The following is a 22,433-nucleotide window of genomic DNA, read 5'->3' on the forward strand; positions in this document are numbered from 1 at the left end:
GCTGCTCTCTCCCAGGCCAATCCAGTAAGCATGTCTGCCATGAAGCTGTGGTAGCAACAATGTCTTTAGTGACATCTAAACCCTGTCTTCGGAGAGTAAGCCTGGCTTCCCAGTGATCGCTCCTTTTGGTACTCTCCTTTAACTCTGACATATTCTTTTATTTAAAATTCTTTTTACTGTTTATTTATTTTTGAGTGAGACACAGACAGAGAGCCAGCAGGGAGGGATAGAGAGAGAGGGGGGGACACAGAATCTGAAGCAGGCTCCAGGCTCTGAGCGACCAGCACAGAACCTGACATGGGGCTCGAACCCACGAACTGTGAGATCATGACCTGAGCTGAAGTTGGAGGCTCAACCAATTGAGCCAATTGGTTGGAGGTTCAACCAATTGAGCCAGGCACCCCTCACTCTAAGTTATTCTTACAAATTTTTTTTTCATCTTAGTAGTCTTTCCTCTTAGTAGGCTTTCCCTTACAAATAGAGAATAATTGTATACATCAAACTTCCTTTGGTTTCTGTCTCTTGATTGAATTCTGACTGATAACCTTGCCACTCTGCATTGTTCAACCCTCCTTTGCGGCCCCTTTAAGGGCTAGGACAAATCAATTAATTTGGAAATATGATTGGAATTGTTTACTTTATTGAGAGCTTTACAGTAACAGTGCTTGATATTATGATTTGGAATTTATAATTTATTTTAATAAAAAGCAAAAGCTTAAGGAATATATATTATGTACCTTGAGAACGTATTTTTTACATTAATATAACTAAAGATTGAAGAACACCAAGGGTGAATCTTCAGGTACACTTTGGACTTGGGTGATTATGATGCATCACTGTGGATTCGTCCTTGGTAACAAATGGACCATTCTAGTGAGTGACCTTGATAATGGGAGAGGCCATGCATGTGCACAGACAGAGACAATGTAGGAAACCTCTGTACCTTCCTCTGAGTTTTGTTGTGAACCTAATATTGGTCAAACAAAGAATATCTTAAAAGTATTCTGAGAAAATAATTGGATGGCGTATGAAGAAATGTGAGATATGCTCTTTATAGATGGTGAGATAGCGTTATACCAAAATGAGGTAACTAAAGTGCCTGGTGCTTACAAACATATGGTCTTGTGATTAAGCAGGATTCAAAATAGCTCTTCTTTAATTTAAAATTGAAATATGGACAATTCTGGTCACTCTCTGAAGATACTGGCAACCTGAAATACAGAGAATTATATCACATTAATCTTAGCAATATATACAATAATCTTTTGATGGATAAACTATTTCGATTAATAGTTATGCATCGAAATGCAAATATTTCCCCTATCATTTTTCTATGGAAACACTTCAACAATTGTGTCTATAAAATTGTCCACATATTGCTGGTTTTCTTTCTAAGATTAATTCCTCGAAGGCATAAAAAACATAAGTTCTTAGGAAACTTACACTTTGGAAGAGACAGTTGAGCCTCTTGACCACACAGATGAATTTTTATTGCTTCTGTGGCAACCTCTAATCCACGAAGTAGGAATGAATAAATTCAACAAATACTATGAGAAAATAAATTTTATTAGAAAAGCTCTTGTATTCATTTGGACTTTGTAGTACCAAATAAAGTTAATTCTTTCCTACTTTGTAAAATCTTTCAAATTATAATATAATGTTACGCACTGGACACATTATAAAAGTCTCTTAGCAGGATTAAGTGAGAAGGACATGCTGACGAAGGTCATAATTTTGGGGTTCTGATTATTGACAAAAGGTTAATGATAATTTGTGAAATATTCACGTTGGAAAAAATCCTAGAGATTCAAGTAGGAAGCAGCACGTTTGTCATTTTCTTGCCTGGGATGCTCCCATGCCTCCCCACCTGTTGACCCTAGCTCAGCGATCAAGAAGAATCACAGTTTTTACAGTTCGAGAAGCTGCAAAAAAACAGTGGTATTGGTGCCACAGGGGCAGACTTGATTAGCGGTGGGGTTGGGGGCAAACTAGCCTATTGATTTTCAGCTCCCAGTGCTGATTTCATTAGGTAATGTTGAAGAAAACCCATACTCTTACTAGTCAGAGGTTTTGGTCTTTGTGTCAAGCTCTGTGACCCCCATAAATATAATGGGAAGGTAGTTCTGTAAAAATACAACAGAAGAGTTGACATCAGCTCTCCACACACTCTTGGCTTATGGAAAAGAATATGAACACATGGAGAGGAGGCCAAGACGAACCCAGGAGAAAGTAAGAACAGAAAGAGACTTGAGAACTCATAGTAAAGTTATGAGCTGTCCCCTCCCACATTCACACATGTGCACAAACACACACACATGCACACACATCACATGGCAGAGGGGGGAATCCTCCTGATTTGCAGTATTTGAATGCAGTCTTTTGTTTGTTTATTATTATTATTTATTATTTTTAAAATATAATTTATTGTCAAGATTCATCACTTACATACAATACCCGGTGCTCATCCCAACAAGTGCCTTCCTCGATGCCCATCACCCATTTTGCTTGCTACCCCACCCCCATCCATCAACCTTCAGTTTGTTCTCTGTATTTAAGACTGTCTTATGGTTTGTCTCTCTCTCTGTTTGTAACATTTTTTTTCCCTTTCCCTTCCCCCATGGTCTTCTGTTAAGTTTCTCAAATTCCACAGATGAGTAAAAAACATATGATATCTGTCTTTCTCTGCCTGACTTATTTCACTTAGCATAATACCCTCCAGTTCCATCGACATTGTTACAAATGGCAGGATTTCACTCTTTTTCATTGCCGACTAGTGTTTCATTGTATATATAAACCACATCTTTATCCACTCATCAGTTGATGGACATTCAGCCTCTTTCCATAATTTGGCTATTGTTGTAGAGCTGCTATAAACATTGGGGAATGCGGTCTTTAAAAAAAAAAAATTGGTATTTGCACTCAGATATCACCTCACGCCAGTCAGAGTGGCCAAAATGAATAAATCAGGAGACTAGATGCTGGAGAGGATGTGGAGAAACGGGAACCCTCTTGCACTGCTGGTGGGAATGCAAACTGGTGCAGCCACTCTGGAGAACAGTGTGGAGGTTCCTCAAAAAATTAAAACTAGACCTACCCTATGACCCAGCAATAGCACTGCTAGGAATCTACCCAAGGGATACAGGAGTACTGATGCATAGGGGCACTTGTACCCCAATGTTTATAGCAGCACTCTCAACAATAGCCAAATTATGGAAAGAGCCGAAATGTCCATCAACTGATGAATGGATAAAGAAATTGTGGTTTATATACACAATGGAGTACTACATGGCAATGAGAAAGAATGAAATATGGCCCTTTGTAGCAACATGGATGGAACTGGAGAGTGTGATGCTAAGTGAAATAAGCCATACAGAGAAAGAGAGATACCATATGTGTTCACTCTTATGTGGATCCTGAGAAACTTAACAGGAACCCATGGGGAGGGGAAGGAAAAAAAAGAGGTTAGAGTGGGAGAGAGCCAAAGCATAAGAGACTCTTAAAAACTGAGAACAAACTGAGGGTTGATGGGGGGTGGGAGGGAGGGGAGGGTGGGTGATGGGTATTGAGGAGGGCACCTTTTGGGATGAGCACTGGGTGTTGTATGGAAACCAATTTGACAATAAACTTCATATATTGAAAAAAAATTAAAAAAAAATTAAAAAAATTAAAAAAATTGGTATTTGATATCTAAGCTACAAAATTACAAGGGCAGTCCCTAGGAAGATAGGCTGAAAAATAAAAATCAACAAAAAGAATCTGGAAAACCTGAACAAAAATATCAGCAGGCAGACTTTAGAGGAGAAGATTCTGCAGTAACATTTATGCAAATTATAAAAATAATAAATCTAAAAAAAATAGAATGTATGTTTGCTAAAGTATATTTCAAAGAATGTCTACTTGAAAAATCAAAACACATGAAAAGAAGTTGGAAAATGTCTTCTATAGTAAGAGAATTCATAGGCCATTAGAAACCACTAATGGGATAAGACGTTACATTTATCAGAAGAAAGTATTTTCAAATAATATTCGTAAATATATGTAAATTATAATGAAAAGTTACTTCAAATAATTAAATGAACAATGTGATGGCAGCAACAGAGCAAGTCGGTGATACCAACAGTGAAATAAAACTATATGAATAAACCACAGAGACATTTTGAGTGTATAAATTCATACCTGAAGTGAAAAATTCACTAAACTTTCTCTGCAGAAAATTTGAGATGCCGTAGGCAAAACTGATGAGATGGTGGTTACAGTAACAGAATTTATTCATCCCATAGGATGAGAGAGAAAAAAAAGAGAAAATTTAACAGGGTTCAGAGACCTTCAAAACAGGATCAGGAAAACCAGCTTAGGTCCAAATAGAATCTGACAAGAACAACAGAGGCAGAAAAAAAAAAAAAGAACAACAACCGTAAATCACAATGAATGAACAACTTATTAGATATAGTTTAATAAATATTTGTGGACACCAGAGGCTTAGCAAACTGCTAATAGCATGAACGCATACAAATCCACATCTCATGACATAATGAAATGACCGAGGGACACTTGCAAACATAGACCAAGAAATAATCTTGAGGTAACAGGGTGGATTAAGATGTGTTTTAAGTCAGTGTGAAAATCAGGGAATGGGTGACATATTTTCCACCTCAATCAGCCTCGGACCACATCATGTACCACAGAATCCATATCTGCTCTGCACACAATTTCAGACTGAAGTGGGACACCATCAGCAAGAGGAAAGAATAGGAAGCCCCGGGCCCTGAATCTCCTATGGAAACAATAATTTAAAGATATATTCAGACACAAACCCATGTATATTCAGCTCATCATTTTTTTAAGGGTGCCAAGACCATTCAGTAGGGAAAGAACAGTATCTGTCACAAATGGTGTGGGAACCTGGCTATCCATATGTAAAAGAATGAAGTTGGCTGCTTACATTTCCACCATATACTAAAGTTAACTCAAAAAGGACTAAGGACCTAAACATAAATGTAAAACTATGTAAATGCATGAAGAAAACCTGGGGGGAAAGTAAACAACATTGTGTTTGGCAATGATTTCTCGGGTATGCCACCCAAACCACAGACTACAAAGGAAAAGTCCATTGTAGAGAAACAGGCTACATCAAACTAAAACATTTCTATGCGTCAGAGGGTGTGATCAACAGAATGAATAGTGGCAAAAACACTTGCAAATCATACATCAAACAAGGGATCCATTTCCAAAATATATAAGGAAACTTACAAGTCAGTAACAACAACAAAAACCAAATCACACAGTTAAAAAATGAGCAAAGAAATTGAATAGATTTATCTCCAAAGAAAATATACAAATGGTCAAAAAGCATATGAAAAGATGCTCAATAGCACTAATAATCCGAGAAATGCAAATCAAAACCACAATGAGATAGCACCTCATTCTCACTAGGTTGGATAGAATCAAAAAAGTTTTGGTGAGAAGGTGGAAAAGAGGAGCCTTGCATACTGTTGTTGGGAACATAAATTGGTCAGCTGTTATGAAGGAGAGTATGGAGCTTCTTCAAGAAATTAAAAATACAATTACCAACTGAATCAGTAATCCCACATGTTGCAAAATATCTAAAGGAATTGAAAGCAAGACCTCAAAGAGATGTGTACATCCATCCTCACTGAAGCATTATTCACAAAAGCCAAGTGGTAGAAGCAGTCCAAATGTCTACTGATGGATGGATGGATCAAGAAAACGTGCTATACACATAACAGTGTATTTATCCAGCCTTAAAAAAGAAGGAAATCTAACCAATTCTATAATATGGATGAAACTCCAGGACATTATGCTAAGTGAAACAAGCCAGTCACATGAACGCAAAAAAGAAAAAAAAAAGTGTATGATTCCACTTACATGAAGTGTCTAAAGTAGTCAGATTAGTAGAAACAGTGAGTAGAATGGCAATTGCTAACGGTTGAAGGGAAAGTGGAGAAGGTAATTATTGTTTAATGAGTATAGAGTCCCAGTTTTACAAGGTAGAAGTTCTAGATATAGTTAGCGCCCCTAGCATGGGTGCTTAGAGTTGCTTAAGATGTATGATCTAGTTAAATGCAATGTAAGATGTGAGATAGCATGTGATTCCCACTGTGTGAAAATACGGAAGAAACAAAACTACAGGGACCATAAATAGATCAGTGGTTGACAGGGTTTAGGGGGAAGGAAGTTTTGATAGGTAGAGCACAGAGGACTTTGAAGGCAGTGAAACTATTCTGTATAACTCCATAATGGTTGATACACGTCATTATATATTTCTCCAAACTCATAAAATGCACAACATCAGGAGTACACCTTAAAGTAAACTATGGTCTTTGGGTGACAAAGATGTGTCAAGATAGGTGTATCAATTGAAGCAAACGAACCACCCCACTGAGGGATGCTGAAAGTGAGAAAGTCTCTGCACTACTGGTGCACAGACACATAGATAGTAGAGGAATACAGAAAATCTCTGTACTTTGTCTGAGTTTTGCTGTGAGCCTAAAACTGCTCCAAGAAAACAGTCTATTTTTGTTAACATGGATAATGTGGTCAGTTTTACGTTATGTGCATTTTTTTGCCACAACTTAAAAAAAAAAATAAAAAAGCAAACAAAAGAAAGGAGGTGATCTTGACAGAAGCAAGAAAAAAAAAACTACTCATTACATTTAGTAAAATAATGATATGATTAATAGATGAGTTCTTACCAGAAACAATAAAGGATGAAAGATAGGGAAGGTCAAATTCAGAGCTGAAAGTACTGAAAAAAAAAAAACAAAAAAGCAAGAAACAAACCAACTCCCTACACACACACACACACAAACCCAAAACAAAACAAAATAAAAACACTTGTCAAACAAGAATTATAAATTCGCAAAACAAATTTTCAAAAAAGAAGTTGCATAAAGACCCCACAACGAACACAAAATCTAAGACAATTTCCTCTTAGTACACCTGCCCTCTAAAAATGTTCTTTAAGCTACAAGTAAATGATGCCAGTTGGTAATGCATATCTACAAGACGGAATATGATCGCCAGCAATGCTAAATATATTCGTATATTTTAAAACCTGTGTGTATGTTTTCCTCTCTGAATTGCTTCAACAGATGAGATTATTTAAAGCAATCATTATAACACTGTTGGTGGGATCTATACCACGTACGTTATTTTTTTTAGCATTTGTTAATTTCTGTGGCGCAAAGTCACCAAGAGGGCGTCATTTCAAGTCTCCAGTGGGAAATCAGTGTTTGGAATCCGAAGGTAGCTGGCTTCAGTACAACCTTGTAAGAACAGGTTTCCGGCTCTCTCTGAAAGTAGAGCGTCCCTATGAAAATGTTCCTAAGCCGAAATGGTGGACACTAAAGAAGTAAATAGCATTAATTCATGTGGAAAAATTGTTGAATATTCCCTGATCCCCAAAACATTCCCCACCAAAATAAATAACCCCCAAATAACCTCCCTTACGTTTTTCTGATATAAGACACACCTTGCGAATGGATATGAAAAATACATTGAACACAGATGCTCAAAAACACAATTGAAAGCTATGCTTGGTACTGAACTCAGATGCTGAGTATAGTTTCTGAGGAATGAAATTGACAGGGCCAATCTTGCTGCTTGGGGGTGTGAGCTGCCTCTAACAGTAAAACTAGCAGCGAGCACAATTTTTGCTTTTCACCTTTTCTCCTACACACGTTAATCCCCTTCAGATTCTGTTGTTCAGCAAAAAACTGGTACTAACGTAGGTCTTTCACAAAATCAAACTGACATAAGGCAAATTTTCCTGAAGGTGTGTTTATTATTTTATTAAGAGCATGGGGGAGGGGGCACAGAGGGAGGGAGAGAGAGAATCCCAAGCAGGCTACCCACTGTCAGGGCAGAGCTGGACTCAAGGCTTCATATCTCATGGACCATGTGATCACAACCTGAGCCAAAATCAAGAGTTGGACTTTTAACCAACTGAGCCACGCAGGTGCCGCAGGCATAATGCAAATTTTTGAACAGCTGAGGAATACCTGTAATACTTAGGAGGGGGAAAAGGAGCTATGTTCATGTTAATATAACATATTTTAATGGAAATTAGAATTAATTTGAAGTACATGGCGATCAGCTAATGATATATGCTTAAAGAGTGCTATCAGCAACATAGAAGATGAGCAAATCCCAATAAAAGCAATAAGAACAATAATTATACAACTCCAAACTGAGAACTGCTCAGGGAACACTCTAGACCACAGAAAAACAGCACACACCGGGTGTAGTTCAAAAATCCAGGATGGTCCCATAGAACATAAAGGAAGCATTTTACCTGCATCACCCAACCCTGCAGCTGAGAGCCACTTGGCACCTGGAGGAATCCCCCCAGGGGGAGTCACCTCATGGACAGAAGGGGAGCAGGAGAACCAATAATCTTCAACGATGTGGACATCTGCAGCTTTTGCAACAAAGGTGTCCCACCGATACTGATCCTGATCCCACTAGTTGGAGCAGCCCAGAGTGCTCTCTCTGTATCTCCTCCCAGAGCCTGGGGCTGTTGCTATGGTCAGACTTGCCTTCGGGGACACCAATTGCTGCTTTTAGGGACTGGGTACCACAGCGCCTCCCTTATACAAGACTAGAGCTGGTCTGATTTTTGCCCTCTCCTGGTCCCAGGTTGGGGCTCTGTCTCAACATTACCAGGGCAGACTCTGCTGCCCTGAACCTTGCCCTCAGCTCCTAAGAATACTTTAACTGCCACTCTAGGTGCAAGTTGCTGCTGTCCTGGATTCTACCCATAGTGTTCCATGCCATGACTCTGTATCTTCATGTAAAGGGTCCTCCTGCTGCTCTGAACCCCATCCCCACTCGATGCCTAGATTCTGGACTGCCATTGCTAACACGAGGTTGCTATTGTTTGAAAACTTGACATCACCCACAGCAACTCCAGCCTCTGACCCATCCTTGCTAGGGCTTGTCATCCTAAGTTCCGTGGTCACCGCTACATAGCTTCTGTCAACCAGAGTCAGAGCGATGAGCACCTGAGACCCAGATACAGTTTCCGTGGCATATCTGCAAGTGTCTCCACCTTGGACCCCAGTGCCACAGCCACAGTAAGTGAACCTGTGCACTGAGACCTTGTGGCGATGGTAGTTCTATCTGTGCCCGAACTTGGATGACAGTTCCAGTACTGCTCTGAGGGCTCTGAGGCCAGCATGCAGTACCTGATACCAGAAAGATCATCTCGACAAGATCTTCTTCCCAAACATAAGGCAGGAGGGAGTGGGATGATATTTTTAAGGCGGTCAAAGGGGGAAAAAAAAAACAGCCAACCAAGAATGCCTTACTCAGCAAAGCTGTCATTCGAAAATGAAGAAGAGATAAAAGCTTTCCCAGCCTCTCAAAGGATGGTGTGTCAATGGTTCAGCTTGCCCCGGATGGCAGAGGACAGCAGCACCATGACTCTCGTGGTCGTCTGTAGACCACCATGTGTCAGAACCAGTTTTAAGTATTTGATATGTCTAACTGAAATGCTAAAGGGAATTCTTGAAGCTGAAACAGACGAAAATTAGAAACAATGAAACATATAAACATATAGAATCACTGGTAGAGGCAAAAGGAACAATACCCTTGACATTGGTGTAGACGATGGTTTCTTGGATACCGAAACCACAGGCAACAAAAACTAAAATAAGAAAAGTGGGACTGCATTAAGCCAAAGAGCATCTTTTCAGCAAGGAAAGAACCAAGCAAGTGAAAGAACAATGTAGAGAGCAGAAGAAAATATCTGTAAACAAATATCAGATAAGGGAGTAATATCCATTTATATAAAGAACTCTTACAATGTAATAAAAGCAAAGAACACAATCCAATTCAAAAAATGGGCAAAGGACTTGAGTAGATATTTTTTGAAAGACATACAAATGGCAAGCAGATACAGGTAAGGTGCATAAGGTCACTAATCATCATGGAAATGCAAATCAAAACCACCAGCTGGGGGCGCCTGGGTGGCTCAGTCAGTTAAGCATCCGACTTCAGCTCAGGTCACGATCTCGCGGTCCGTGAGTTCAAGGCCCGCGTTGGGCTCTGGGCTGATGGCTCAGAGCCTGGAGCCTGCTTCGGATTCTGTGTCTCCCTCTCTCTCTGCCCCTCCCCCGCTCATGCTCTGTCTCTCTCTGTCTCAAAAATAAATAAACGTTAAAAAAATTAAAAAAAAATTTAAAACCCCCAGCTGATGTCACCTCATGCCTGTTAGAATGGTTTAAGTATCTGCCAACAGATTATAGTTAAAGAAGGTATCACATATATACAATATACAAATTCATACACACTGAATATAAATTATTCAGCTGTGAGAAAGAAAGAAATCTTGCCATTTGTGGCAAATGGATAAAACTTGAAGGCATTATTGTAAGAGATAAAAGTCAGACAAGGAATGCAAAAACTGTATGGTCTCACATGTGGAATTGAAAAAATTGAACCTGTAAAATTTAAGGATAGAATGTTGTTTACAAGGGGAAGGGGTGGGGAATTCTGGAGATATTTAAGAGTACAAAGTACAACTATAGATAAATAAGTTCTGGAGATCTAATGTACAGCATAGTGATTGTAGTCAGCATTACTGTATTATAACCTTCAGAGTTGCTAAGACTAAATCTTAGCTGTTCTGAACACCCACAAAAAAAACCCCAAGATGGTAAATATGTGACATGAGAAAGGTGTTATCTAACATTACCTTAGCAATTATACTGCAATACATAAATGTATCAAATGAACACATTGTATGCCTTAAATTTATGCAATGTTATATGTCAATTTTACCTAATAAAAACAAACAAAGGATGCATTTGTTTCTTACAGGTACTAAAGAAATTAGTAAAGAATATAGTTAAGACATCCATAGTGGAATTAAAATGGAGCAATAAAATAACATATGTTTAATACAAAAGATGCCAGGTAAGGTGGAAGAAGAAACTAATACATAGACATAAAGTGAAGGGCAAAATGGCAGGCCTGAATTCAACTATCCCAATAACGACATTCTGTGAATTAGATAAATATTCCAATCAAAAGACAGAAATTGCCATCCTGGCTAAAAAAGTAAGATCCATCTACATGCTCTCTGTAACAGACACACTTTACATTCAAAGGCACCAATAGGTGAAAGTAAAAGGATAGCAAAAGATAGACCTTACAAACAGGAATCCCATAAGTGAGCAGGGATGGCTATTCTAGTATCAGACAAAGTAGCTGTTGAAACACAAAGTATTAGTAGAAATTAAAAGAAACATTTCAAAATGTTAAGGGTGTCAATATAAGAGAAAAATAAAACAATTATAAACGTATATTAGTCACCTGATAACAGAACCCTCAAACACATGAAATGGAAACTAACAGAATTATAAGTATAGCTGAAGATTTAAATCTCTTCCCTCAGTAAGTGATAGAACAGCTAGTCACAAAAGCAGGAGGACTATGGAAGACTGTCAAAACACTAGGAACCGTCTTGACAACTGACATATATAGAAAGTGTTCTAGGTCATAAATAGGGAACTTAATTTTAAGGGCTGGAAAAATCAAGGTATATTCTCTGAAGACAAAGGAATCGACGAGAAGTAACGACAGAAAGAAATTTGGAGAATTTTCAAACATGTGGAAAGCGATTCACTTCTGAAAAATTTATAGTTCATAGATGCAGTCTTTGAAAATATCTGGTACCGGATGATGGAAATTACCTTGTCTGGATGATAATGTATAAAAATTTGGGGGGGGGGGGGTTAGAACGAAAGTAGTGTTTAGAGACTTTCTGTACCTTTGTCACCTATATCCAAAAAGAAGAATTCTATAAAATGCATGATCTGAGTAGTTTCCCTCTCAAGAAGCTATAAAGACAAGAGCCAGCTAAAGTTATAGAAGGAAGAAATGATAAACATATTTAGCTGAAAGTTGATTCTGAATTTATGTATATTAGCATAACTAAGGTAGGTCTAAATGAATCAATACCCAAATATCCAAGAGCACCGGCAATAGAATGGATGAATACATTATAGCAAAATCAGACAATGGGATGGCAAGGACTATGAACAATTTGCAACTTCATGCAACTTTTGGATGAATCACACAAGCTTAGTTTAACCTGAAAGATCCAGTACTAAAGTATGCATAGCGTATGGTTCCATTTCTATAAAGTGTTAAGTACAGATAAGAACATGAAAGGGACGTTTTGCACTGCTGCTGAAGTTCATTATCTGATTCCATGCAACGGTGACACTTGAAAATCCAGCCATCTGTTGGCATGTATACCATGTGCATCCATAAAAGAATATTATGAAAAGAGGCAAATATACTTAAAACCAGACACAAAATTGAAAAAAAAAAAATCCTACCGAACATGACACGCGAAAATCAAAACAAAAAGAAAGAAAAATATCAGAATTGCCTTATATCTTCTAATACAATGTTACCTGTAATTCAGAAAACTTTTCACACTCGGTTACAGAGTATTTAGAAGTTTATGAATAAAAAAATGTAATGCCAATTAAAAAACAAAAAGATAACCTTGTAGGGTAGAAAGAAAGGGGTTATAGAAATATGTATTAAGTACATTTTGATGGGAATACTAAAAAAGAACCTAAATTGCATGTCAGTGGCAATCATAAATAGATTCTGACAATATATAAAAATAATGGACAATCACATAAGTAGATTTATTGAAGTAATGCCATGTTGGATTTACGTTTGAAGTTCCATAGATTTTATCTGTCACATTAGCAGGATAAAAAAGATCAAATGATGTGATTTCTCGGATGCAGAAGGCAAATGATAAAACTAATATTCATTCTTCATTTTAAAAATATCCATAGAGGGGCACCTGGGTGGCTCAGCTGGTTAAGTGTCTAACTCTTGATTTTGACTCAGGTCATGATCTCACAGTTCATGAGATTTGAGTCCTGCATTAAGCTCTGCATTGAACAGCGAGGAGGCTGCTTGGAATCTCTCTCTCCCTCTCCCTCTCAAATAAATAAATAAATAATATTTATAATATTATTATAAATAAATAAATATACTTAATATAGATATATAGATATAGGTATATACCTATATAAGTATATACCTATATCTATATATATTTCTTTAGAAAGATAGAAAATAATAGGAAACATCCATGAAAGATCTAGAATAGATATGATAACTCTGAAAAAGTACTGATATAAACTCACTGTTTAAAAAAATGATGGTTTTTAACATATGAAATTGACATAAAATATATATAATGAGATTAATGGAACAGATTAGAGAGTGGAAAATTTATATCCACACGTATATGGAGTGCACATTTCAACAGAGATGTAAGGTCATTCATGGGAGAAAGTATAGTCTTCTCAACAAATGTTTGGGAAGCAATGGGATATTAAAATTATTAATAAATATATACTTTACACTACGTACACAAATATAAAAATGGCTCATACATAGGTGTGAAAGATAAAATTTCAAGATGATGTAACAGAAAAAAACACATAGCCTAAAGTTGGGCAGAGATTTCTTAGAACACCAGCCACATGAACCATAAAAGAACAAAGTGATAAAGTGTAGTTCATCTGGATAATTTCTCTATTTGAAGAGAAAAGAAAGACAAGTCAGCATCTTGGGAAGAAATATTTACAAATCATACATCCAATAAAAGAGTTGCTGTCAGGATACATAAAAAAATTCTCAAAATGTAATAACAAAGAGTAAAAATATATGCAAAATATTTCAATAGAAACTTCACCGAAAAACATATATGGAGGGCAAAGAGAATACGAAACAATGCTCAACACTACTAGCCTGGGAACATTCAAATTAAAACCACTACAGACCAGACTTCCTGTTCTGGAAAGATAGAGAGGGTAGAATTTTCTCTATTCCTCTCACCAAATACAGCTACAACCCTGGGCATTAAACGGAAAACAATAGAAGAAGACTCAGAAAGGTGATGAGAAAGCTGACCGAACCAGGCACTGGAGACCTGAGGAATGACATGGCAGCGAGCTCCCTGGAAATTTTCTTTACCTCACATATCCCAGACTGGTGCCAGAGAGGCTGGAAAACCATAGACACCAATAGGTATACACAAAAGTCCCCAATCGCAGGGTACCTGGGTGGTTCAGTCAGTTGAGCATCTGACTTCAGCTCCAGTCATGATCTCACAGTTCATAGGTTCAAACCCCGAGTCAGGCTCTGGGCTGACAGCTCAGAGCCTGGAGCCTGCTTCGGATTCTGTGTCTCCCTCTCTCTCTGCCCCTCCCCTGGAGGGCATGCCAGAACGGCAAAAGTTTTAGACACTAACTGCATATTCCGATCAAAAACAATTGACAAACCCACAAAAATATCACCCAGGCATGCAGGGGAAATCAACACGTTGTCTGGTGAAGGAAAACTAAGAACATTTGTCACCAGGGGCACCTGGGTGGCTCAAGTCAGTTAAGTGTACCACTCTTGGTTTCTGCTCAGGTTCTGACCTCACAGTTTTGTGAGTTCAAATCCTGCAACTGGTTCTGTGCTGGTAGTGTGGAGCCTGCTTGGGATTCTCTCTCTTTCTCTCTCTCTCTCTCTGTCTGTCTGTCTCTCTCTCTCTCTCTCCGCCCTCTCCCCCAAATCGTGCTGTCTCTGACTCTCTCGAAATAAATAAGCTTAAAATAAATGTGTCACCCCAAGACCCACTCTGAAAATAATTCCCTTTAGCAGTTTTCTGATAACAAAAGGAATCAGGGAATGTCAGGAAGAAAGAACAAAAGAAAATAAAAAGATCACTGGTTCTAATGGACTTCCTTCACCTCTCGTGCTTTCTAAATTGTTTCATATTTGAGGGAAAATTATCAGTTGAAGCAAAATTATAAAATCAGTTTGATTCTCAATTTAATAGAGAAATATTTAAGACAATTATATTATGAATGGGACAACATTAGGGGCCATAAAGGAAAGTAAGGCTCTACATTTTACTCAAACTGCTGTGGGTTGTGATAGACTGCGTAGACTATGATCTCTGAAAATGTAATCATCTATATAAAGATGTTTGATATCTACATTATTTACATAAAGCAGATTAAAGCATATAAGTACATATATAAAGTTATTTATGAAGAAAAGATCCACTTTGCTACAAATTATGCTCCATCAATTAGGTCATGATGTAGAAAAGTATAACCTTTTTCTTATAGCATGACAAACACAGCATCACCAAAAAGAAAGTTCCAGTAGGTCATAAACCTTAATTAAGAGTAAAAACAAATAAAGACATGAAGAGAAAAGTTAAATCTTAGAAAGTAACATAAGACAGGATAGTCATGAAGTAGGTCCAAAATAATCACCACCATTCAAAATGATAAATTGGACTATAGTATCATTAATGCATTTGTGTCATTAAAACCTCCAATGTGAGGGTAAAAATGATAGTCACAGCATCCAAAATCTATTCGCGTCTTACAAACTCAAAAAAGAGCTCATGTCTAAAATTGGACGAGGACTTCTAAGAAGGGAAAAGCGACACTGTCCGGGAGAAATGGGCAAGAGATACACTCAAGCATTCTCACAGGAAATGGTACTGTTATACAATCATCAGAAATTATTACATTAATTTTTCACTAGTGAATGTGAGATTAAGGGGTTATTTTGTACATGGTGTGTTTACACAATACATTAGAAAAATGTTGGAATAAGGTGATAAATTGAAATATACACGTAACTGTGTAATTTCATTCTAACGCTTTGAAGAAAATGTATTATAAATACCCATAAGGACAATTATCTTATACTTCTATATTTGTATTTTCTTATGATAAGTGTAATATTTATAAGCAAATGCAGTATATCATATACTATATAGTTATGCATCATATATAAGTTATTATAAATACAACACAATATGTGAGAAAAAGCCATGGAAAAAGCTTTCCATAAAAAGTTATTCATAATATCCACATACTAAAAGGGAACTAAATTTGTGAAAATAAATTTTAAAATGTCATATTCATAGAAGACAGCAGCGAAAATTCACAAACTATAGACAAATGCAATAATATAATGCCTTACAAATGTCATATGAGAGCGAAGGGAGACACACATAAAAATGCATACTGCATGATTCCATTGAGAAAAAGTCCAAAATTAAGCAAAAATACTCCATAATGTAAATGGATAGGGCTAATAAAAGCCCTAAACTTCTACATCATGATCTGTCTTGTAAGTGCGTGGTTCTAACTAGTTTGTGTTCAATTTGTGCAATCATGTACTTATTTTCCTTGAAGCGTCAAAATTAAATAGCAAAGTTTATTTCATGCTAAAGGGCATTTATAGAAACACGGTTTTCTATGAAAAGCAAGAACTGGAAATTATTAAATGTGCAGTAACGATATAAAAATATAAATAAAATATCATACCCAAACTATAAACAGACTTCAAAGCAAATAACCTACAAATATTTACAAAAATATGGATGAGCTCTACAAATATAATATTAACTGATAAGCTTTTAATAAACTCTGGAAGCATTTGAAATCTTACCACATCCTCTTCATTATCTACGGAGAGCAGGTTAGAGTTTTTAGAAGCACAGGACATCAAACTCTTATTCCACGGTTTTTTTTCAATGCTGATGTAATAGCAATTGTTGCAATACGTAACCCACTCTTCTGGACAACGACCACAGTGATGTGCTAGAAGAAGATGATGAGATATTATCAAAAATTTTGAATATTACAAAGCTCAAATTTTTGCATGGGTATATACATTTGTATACATCACATATCTATGCATCCTCCCAGGATGGTATAAATAAAATAGGCTCACACACACTCACAGAGAATGGTCAGGTTCTCATCCTAATTTATGTGCCCATACAAAGCAAACACACAAAAGTATCCATCTCTACATGTCCTGAGAGTCACTGAACAAAATCACTTTTATGGATAGTAAAATGATTTGTCTCTTACCATGTTATAGCAAGAGGAAGTTTAAGGTGATTGGTAACAATGCGTGTGGTGATTTTAAATGAGTATTTCTTCAAATCGTTACAGAAGAAGTAATATTCTCTGACAATCATTATTTCAGAAAGTTTATATGTGAACTTCTAATTGATTTTCACCCAAATAGACTCGGTTAACTTCTTTGCCTAGCCTCAGACGGAGACAAAATAGAAACTATACTAATAACAGAATTTTGAAAATGATGTTGTACCTTTCTGGATCCTTGTTTCCGGGGTAGAATTATTCTGCTCCGGTGTGTCAGTACCTAGAACAATTAAAGTAATCCTCATACAAACTTAATGTTAAACTAAACAAATCATAATGACTGAGTTTCTTAGTTTGAAATTTGGTGTATGGTTTAGAATTAGAAAACTGTAATAAAATTAATTTTACCAGTAAAAAGTGAATAACGGGGGAAGACATTTCAAAAGCCTAAACGAATCAAACCGCACCACCTCTTACAGTATTTGGTAACCAATCTCAAGAATTAATTTGTGTTTCTCCATAAGATCTCTTTCCTATACCTTGTCTTTGAGTTATGAAATCCGAGTTATGAGAATAAATATGTAATACTACTGACAATTGTTGTTATTTCTACCTTTGACAGTTTCAGAATAATCATTCCAAGTTAGAGCTTGAATGCATTTAAATAAGAGAATAAAATTCCATAATGTTATGAAATATTTTGAGCCACTGAGGACCATTAAAGTGAAATATTCCCTTTCGTCATTTAAACACTTACTGACCGGGATTAACAGCTAGTATTACCACAGTGGACATCAAGACAAGACAGATGATTCCCAGGATCCCAGCAATGAGCTTCTCTGGACATGATGATAAATAGTAGAAAGAGAAATGAAAACACTGAGAAAGGATGCACAGAAATAATCATTTAGAAAATTTACAAACAGAACCAACGATGCACATGGAATCCCACATAAAAACTTGGGACTCCAAACCTGTATCTGCTATTGTAATCTTCTCTCAGAATATACCCTTGCATTTACAGTAAATATACTACTCCATGACATGTTGGTAAAGACTACAAATTACAACAATGCCTGAACAAAGTTAGTTCTCAGATTTTAATTACAGTACCGTATTCCAAATTCAAGTTTGGATTCTCACAAATGAAAAATATGCGAGATCATTCCCTACTCACTCCCTACACCCCTGTACCCCAACTGCACATTCTAGAACAGGTATACTGTGTGTGTATTAAATGTTTTACCTTTGCAGGGAGAGTTCTTGCCATTCCCTTGAAGGGCCCGAGAAGCATTTTGAAGATTTAATTCTGCATAGGCTATCTCCTCCTCAGTTACTGAAATGGAACACTTCGTGCCCTTAGGTTGCACTTGCTGTCTTTTTGAGCCCTTAGCATGATGGAGTTCCGCATAAGTCACGCCTTGGTTGTTCATGTCTGCAGCTGAGTAGTGTCAGCTACAATGTGGATGAAACTGCCCTGAAGGTCTTGATCAAGAGTGTGTGTCATGTGCTGACGACATTGCTAGTACAGTGACACCGGGTGGGGTGCAGGGTGAGGGATGCTACTCATTTGCAGTTGAACAATATAAAGTCTGGTACTAACTTCCGTAGAGATAGAAATAAGTGTTTCATGATAGAATAAGTGGTTTTTACTATGCTATTCTATGTTTGACACAATAGTATTTGTTGGAAAAATGTAAAGAAATAAATGAGAGAGGAATAAAGGAATTCGTAAATAATACTGTCCTTATAATTCCGCAGAAACATTTCAACACTATTAACTGGGCTAAAATTAAAACACAGTATTAGGAAAAGAATGCTGCATGATATTTTGGACAATTTAAAACCACTATTGGTTAAAAATTGAGTGTTCTGATTGGAGAATACTAGTTTTAGCACAAATAGAAATTCCCTGAAGTAAAATATTTCTATTTGGGGACTTAGATTTCTTTCCTGAAAGGTCATGTGCTATCAAATGATCTTTTATTTTAAATAAATTTGGAATTCTGTGACATCGTTAAATTTTAAAAGAAAGATTTTATATGTTGCACAATATTACATGACCCACTAAACGTATCTGAAACCTGAACAACACTGAAAACAAAAGAGCAAAAAATATATATTTTTTTTAATTTTTATTTTTAAAATTTACATCCAAATTAATTAGCATATAGTACAACAATGATTTCAGGAGTAGATTCTTTAATGCCCCTTACCCACATAGAGCATCCCCCCTCACACAACCCCTCCAGTAAACCTCAGTTTGTTCTCCATATTTATGAGTCTCTTCTGTTTTGTCCCCCTCCCTGTTTTTATATTACTTTTGCTTCCTTTCCCTTGTGTTCATCTGTTCTGTGTCTTAAAGTCCTCAGATGAGTGAAGTCATATATTTGTCTTTCTCTGACTGACTAATTTTGCTTAGCATAATACCCTCTGGTTCCATCCACATAGTTGCAAATGGCGAGATTTCATTCCTTTTGATTGGCGAGTAATAGTCTATTGTGTGTGTGTATATATATATATATGCACATATATATATATGTATGTGTATATATATGTGTATACACACACACACACACACACACACACACATATATATATATATATATACAACTTCCTTATCCATTCATCCATTGATGGACATGTGGGCTCTTTCCAGACTTTGGCTATTGTTGATAGTGTTGCTATAAACATTGGGGTGCATGTGTCCTTTCGAAACAGCATACCTGTATCCCTTGGATATATACCTAGTAGTGCAATTGCTGGGTCATAGGGTAGTTCTATTTTTAATTTTTTGAGGAACCTCCATACCGTTTTTCCAGAGTGGCTGCACCAGCTTGCATTCTCACCAACGATGCAAAAGAGATCCTCTTTCTCCACATCTTCGCCAACATCTGTTGTTGCCTGAATTGTTAATATTAGTCATTCTGACAGGGGTGAGGTGGTATCTCATTGTGGTTTCGATTTGTATTTCCCTGATGATGAGTGATGTGGAGCATTTTTTCATTGGTCGGTTGCCCATCTGGATGCCTTCTTTGGAGAAGTGTCTATTCATGTCTTTTGCCCATTTCTTCACTGGATTATTTGTTTTTTGGGTGTTTAGTTTGATAAGTTCTTTATAGATTTTGGATACTAACCCTTTATCTGATATGTCATTTGCAAATATCTTCTCCCATTCTGTGGGTTGCCTTTGAGTTTTGCTGATTACTTCTTTCGCTGTGCAGAAGTTTTTATTTTGATGAGGTCCCAATAGTTCATTTTGCTTTTGTTTCCCTGCCTCCGGAGATGTGCTGAGTAAGAAGTTGCTGCAGCCAAGATCAAAGAGGTTTTTGTCTGCTTTCTCCTCAAGGATTTTGATGGCTTCTTGTCTTACATTTAGGTCTTTCATCTATTTTGACTTTCTTTTTGTGTATGGTGTAATAAAGTGGTGTAGGTTCATTCTTCTGCATGTCGCTGTCCAGTTTTCCCAGCACCACTTGCTGAAGAGACTGTCTTTGTTCCCTTGGATATTCTTTCCTGCTTTGTCAAAGATTAGTTGGCCATATGTTTGTGGGCCCCTCTCTGGGTTCTCTATTCTGTTCCATTGATCTGAGTGTCTGTTCTTGTGCCAGTACCATACTGTCTTGATGATTACAGCTTTGTAGTACAGCTTGAAGTCTGGGATTATGATGCCTCCTGCTTTGGTTTTCTTTTTCAAGATTTCTTTGGCTATTCGGGGTCTTTTCTGGTTCCCTACAAATTTTAGGATTATTTATTCCAGCTCTGTGAAGAATTCTGGTGTTATTTTGATAGAAATTGCATTGAATATATAGATAGCTTTGGGTAGTATTGACATTTTAACAATATTTGTTCTTCCTATCCAGGTGCATGGAATCTTTTTCCATTTTTTTGTGTCTTCTTCGATTTCTTTTGTATGCTTTCTATAGTTATCAGTGTATAGATTTTTCATGTCTTTGGTTAGATTTATTCCTAGGTATTTTATGGTTTTTGTTCCAATTGGAAATGGGATAGATTCCTTGATTTCTCTTTCTGTTGCTTCATTGTTGGTGTATAGGAATGCAGCCGATTTGTGTGCATTGATTTTATATCCTGCAACTTTGCTGAATTCATGAATCAGTTCTAGAAGTTTTTTGGTGGAATCTTTTGGGTTTTCCATATAAAGTATCATGTCATCTGCGAAGAGTGAAAGTTTGACCTTCTCCTGGCTGATTCGGATGCCTTTTATTTCTTTGTGTTGTCTGATTGCAGAGGCTAAGCCTTCCAGTACGTTGTTGAATAACAGTGGTGAGAGTGGACATCCCTCTCTTGTTTCTGACCTTAGGGGAAAGCTCTCAGTTTTTTCCCCTTGAGGATGATATTAGCGTTGGGTCTTTCATATATGGCTTTTATGATCTTGTGGTTTGATCCTCGTATCCCTACTTTCTTGAGGGCTTTTATCAAGAAAGTATTTTGTCAAATGCTTTCTCTGCATCTATTGAGAGGATCATGTGGTTTTTGTCCTTTCTTTTATTGGTGTGCTGAATCACATTGATTGTTTTGTGCATATTGAACCAGTCCTGCATCCCAGGTATAAATCCCACTTGGTAGTGGTGGATAATTTTTTTAATGTATTGTTGGATCCGGTTGGCTAATATCTTATTGAGGATTTTTGTATCCATGTTCACCAGGGAAATTGGTCTATAGTTCTCCTTTTTAGTGTGGTCTCTGTCTGGTTTTGGAATCAAGGTAATGTTGGCTTCATAGAAAGAGTTTGGAAGTTTTCCTTCCATTTCTATTTTTTGGCACAGCTTCAAAGGTATAGGTGTTACTCTTCCTTAAATGTTTGTTAAAATTCCCCTGGAAAGCCATCTGACCCTGGACTCTTGTTTTTGAGGAGATTTTTGATTACTAGCTCGATTTCTTTACTGGTTATGGGTCTGTTCAAATTTTTGATTTCTTCCTGTTTCAGTTTTGGTAGTGTATATGTTTCGAGGAATTTGTCCATTTCTTCCAGATTGTTTATTTTATTGGTGTATAATTGCTCATGATATTCTCTTATTATTGTTTTTATTTCTGCTGTTTTGGTGGTGATCTCTCCTCTTTCATTCTTGATTTTCTTTATTTGGGTCCGTTCCTTTTTTCTTTTTGATCAAACTGGCTAGTGGTTTATCAATTTTGTTAATTCTTTCAAAGAACCAGCTTTTGGTTTCATTGATCTGCTCTACTGTTTTTTGTTTGTTTGTTTTTGTTTGTTTGTTTGTTTTGTTTTTTGGTTTCCATAGCATTAATTTCTGCTTTCATCTTTATTATTTCCTGTCTTCTGATGGTTTGGTTTTATTTGCTGTTCTTTTTCCAGCTCTTTAAGGTGCAAAGTTAGGTTGTGTATGTGAGATCTTTCTTCCTTCTTTAGGAAGGCCTGAATTGTTATATACTTTCCTCTTATGACCACCTTTACTGCATCCCAGAGGTTTTGGGTTGTGG

At 36.9% G+C, this 22,433-nt stretch overlaps 1 protein-coding gene across 1 annotated transcript; it reads right to left on the reverse strand.

Annotated features, from left to right (window-relative positions):
* Positions 1-807: 807 nt before the first annotated feature.
* On the reverse strand, positions 808-18,526 carry LOC132660373 (NKG2-A/NKG2-B type II integral membrane protein-like). Its single transcript, XM_060604367.2, has 6 exons — positions 18,220-18,526; positions 17,735-17,812; positions 17,200-17,253; positions 16,528-16,679; positions 1,444-1,547; positions 808-1,211 (listed from the first exon to the last, which is right to left on the reverse strand). The coding sequence occupies exons 1-6, from the start codon at positions 18,404-18,406 to the stop codon at positions 1,091-1,093; spliced, it is 696 nt and encodes a 231-aa protein (XP_060460350.1). The 5' UTR covers positions 18,407-18,526; the 3' UTR covers positions 808-1,090.
* Between the last annotated feature and the right edge of the window lie 3,907 nt (positions 18,527-22,433).

Source organism: Panthera onca, chromosome B4 (genome assembly GCF_046562875.1).
Source record: "Panthera onca isolate mPanOnc1 chromosome B4, mPanOnc1 haplotype 2, whole genome shotgun sequence".
Lineage (NCBI taxonomy): Eukaryota > Metazoa > Chordata > Mammalia > Carnivora > Felidae > Panthera > Panthera onca.

Coding starts and splice junctions, on each gene's coding strand:
- LOC132660373 (XM_060604367.2), bottom strand. CDS start 18,406: ATGAACAACCAAGGCGTGACTTATGCGGAACTCCATCATGCTAAGGGC. Junction 17,813..18,219: donor CAAGAACTCTCCCTGCAAAG/GTAAAACATTTA, acceptor CATCATGTCCAG/AGAAGCTCATTGCTGGGATC. Junction 17,254..17,734: donor AATACTAGCTGTTAATCCCG/GTCAGTAAGTGT, acceptor TAATTGTTCTAG/GTACTGACACACCGGAGCAG.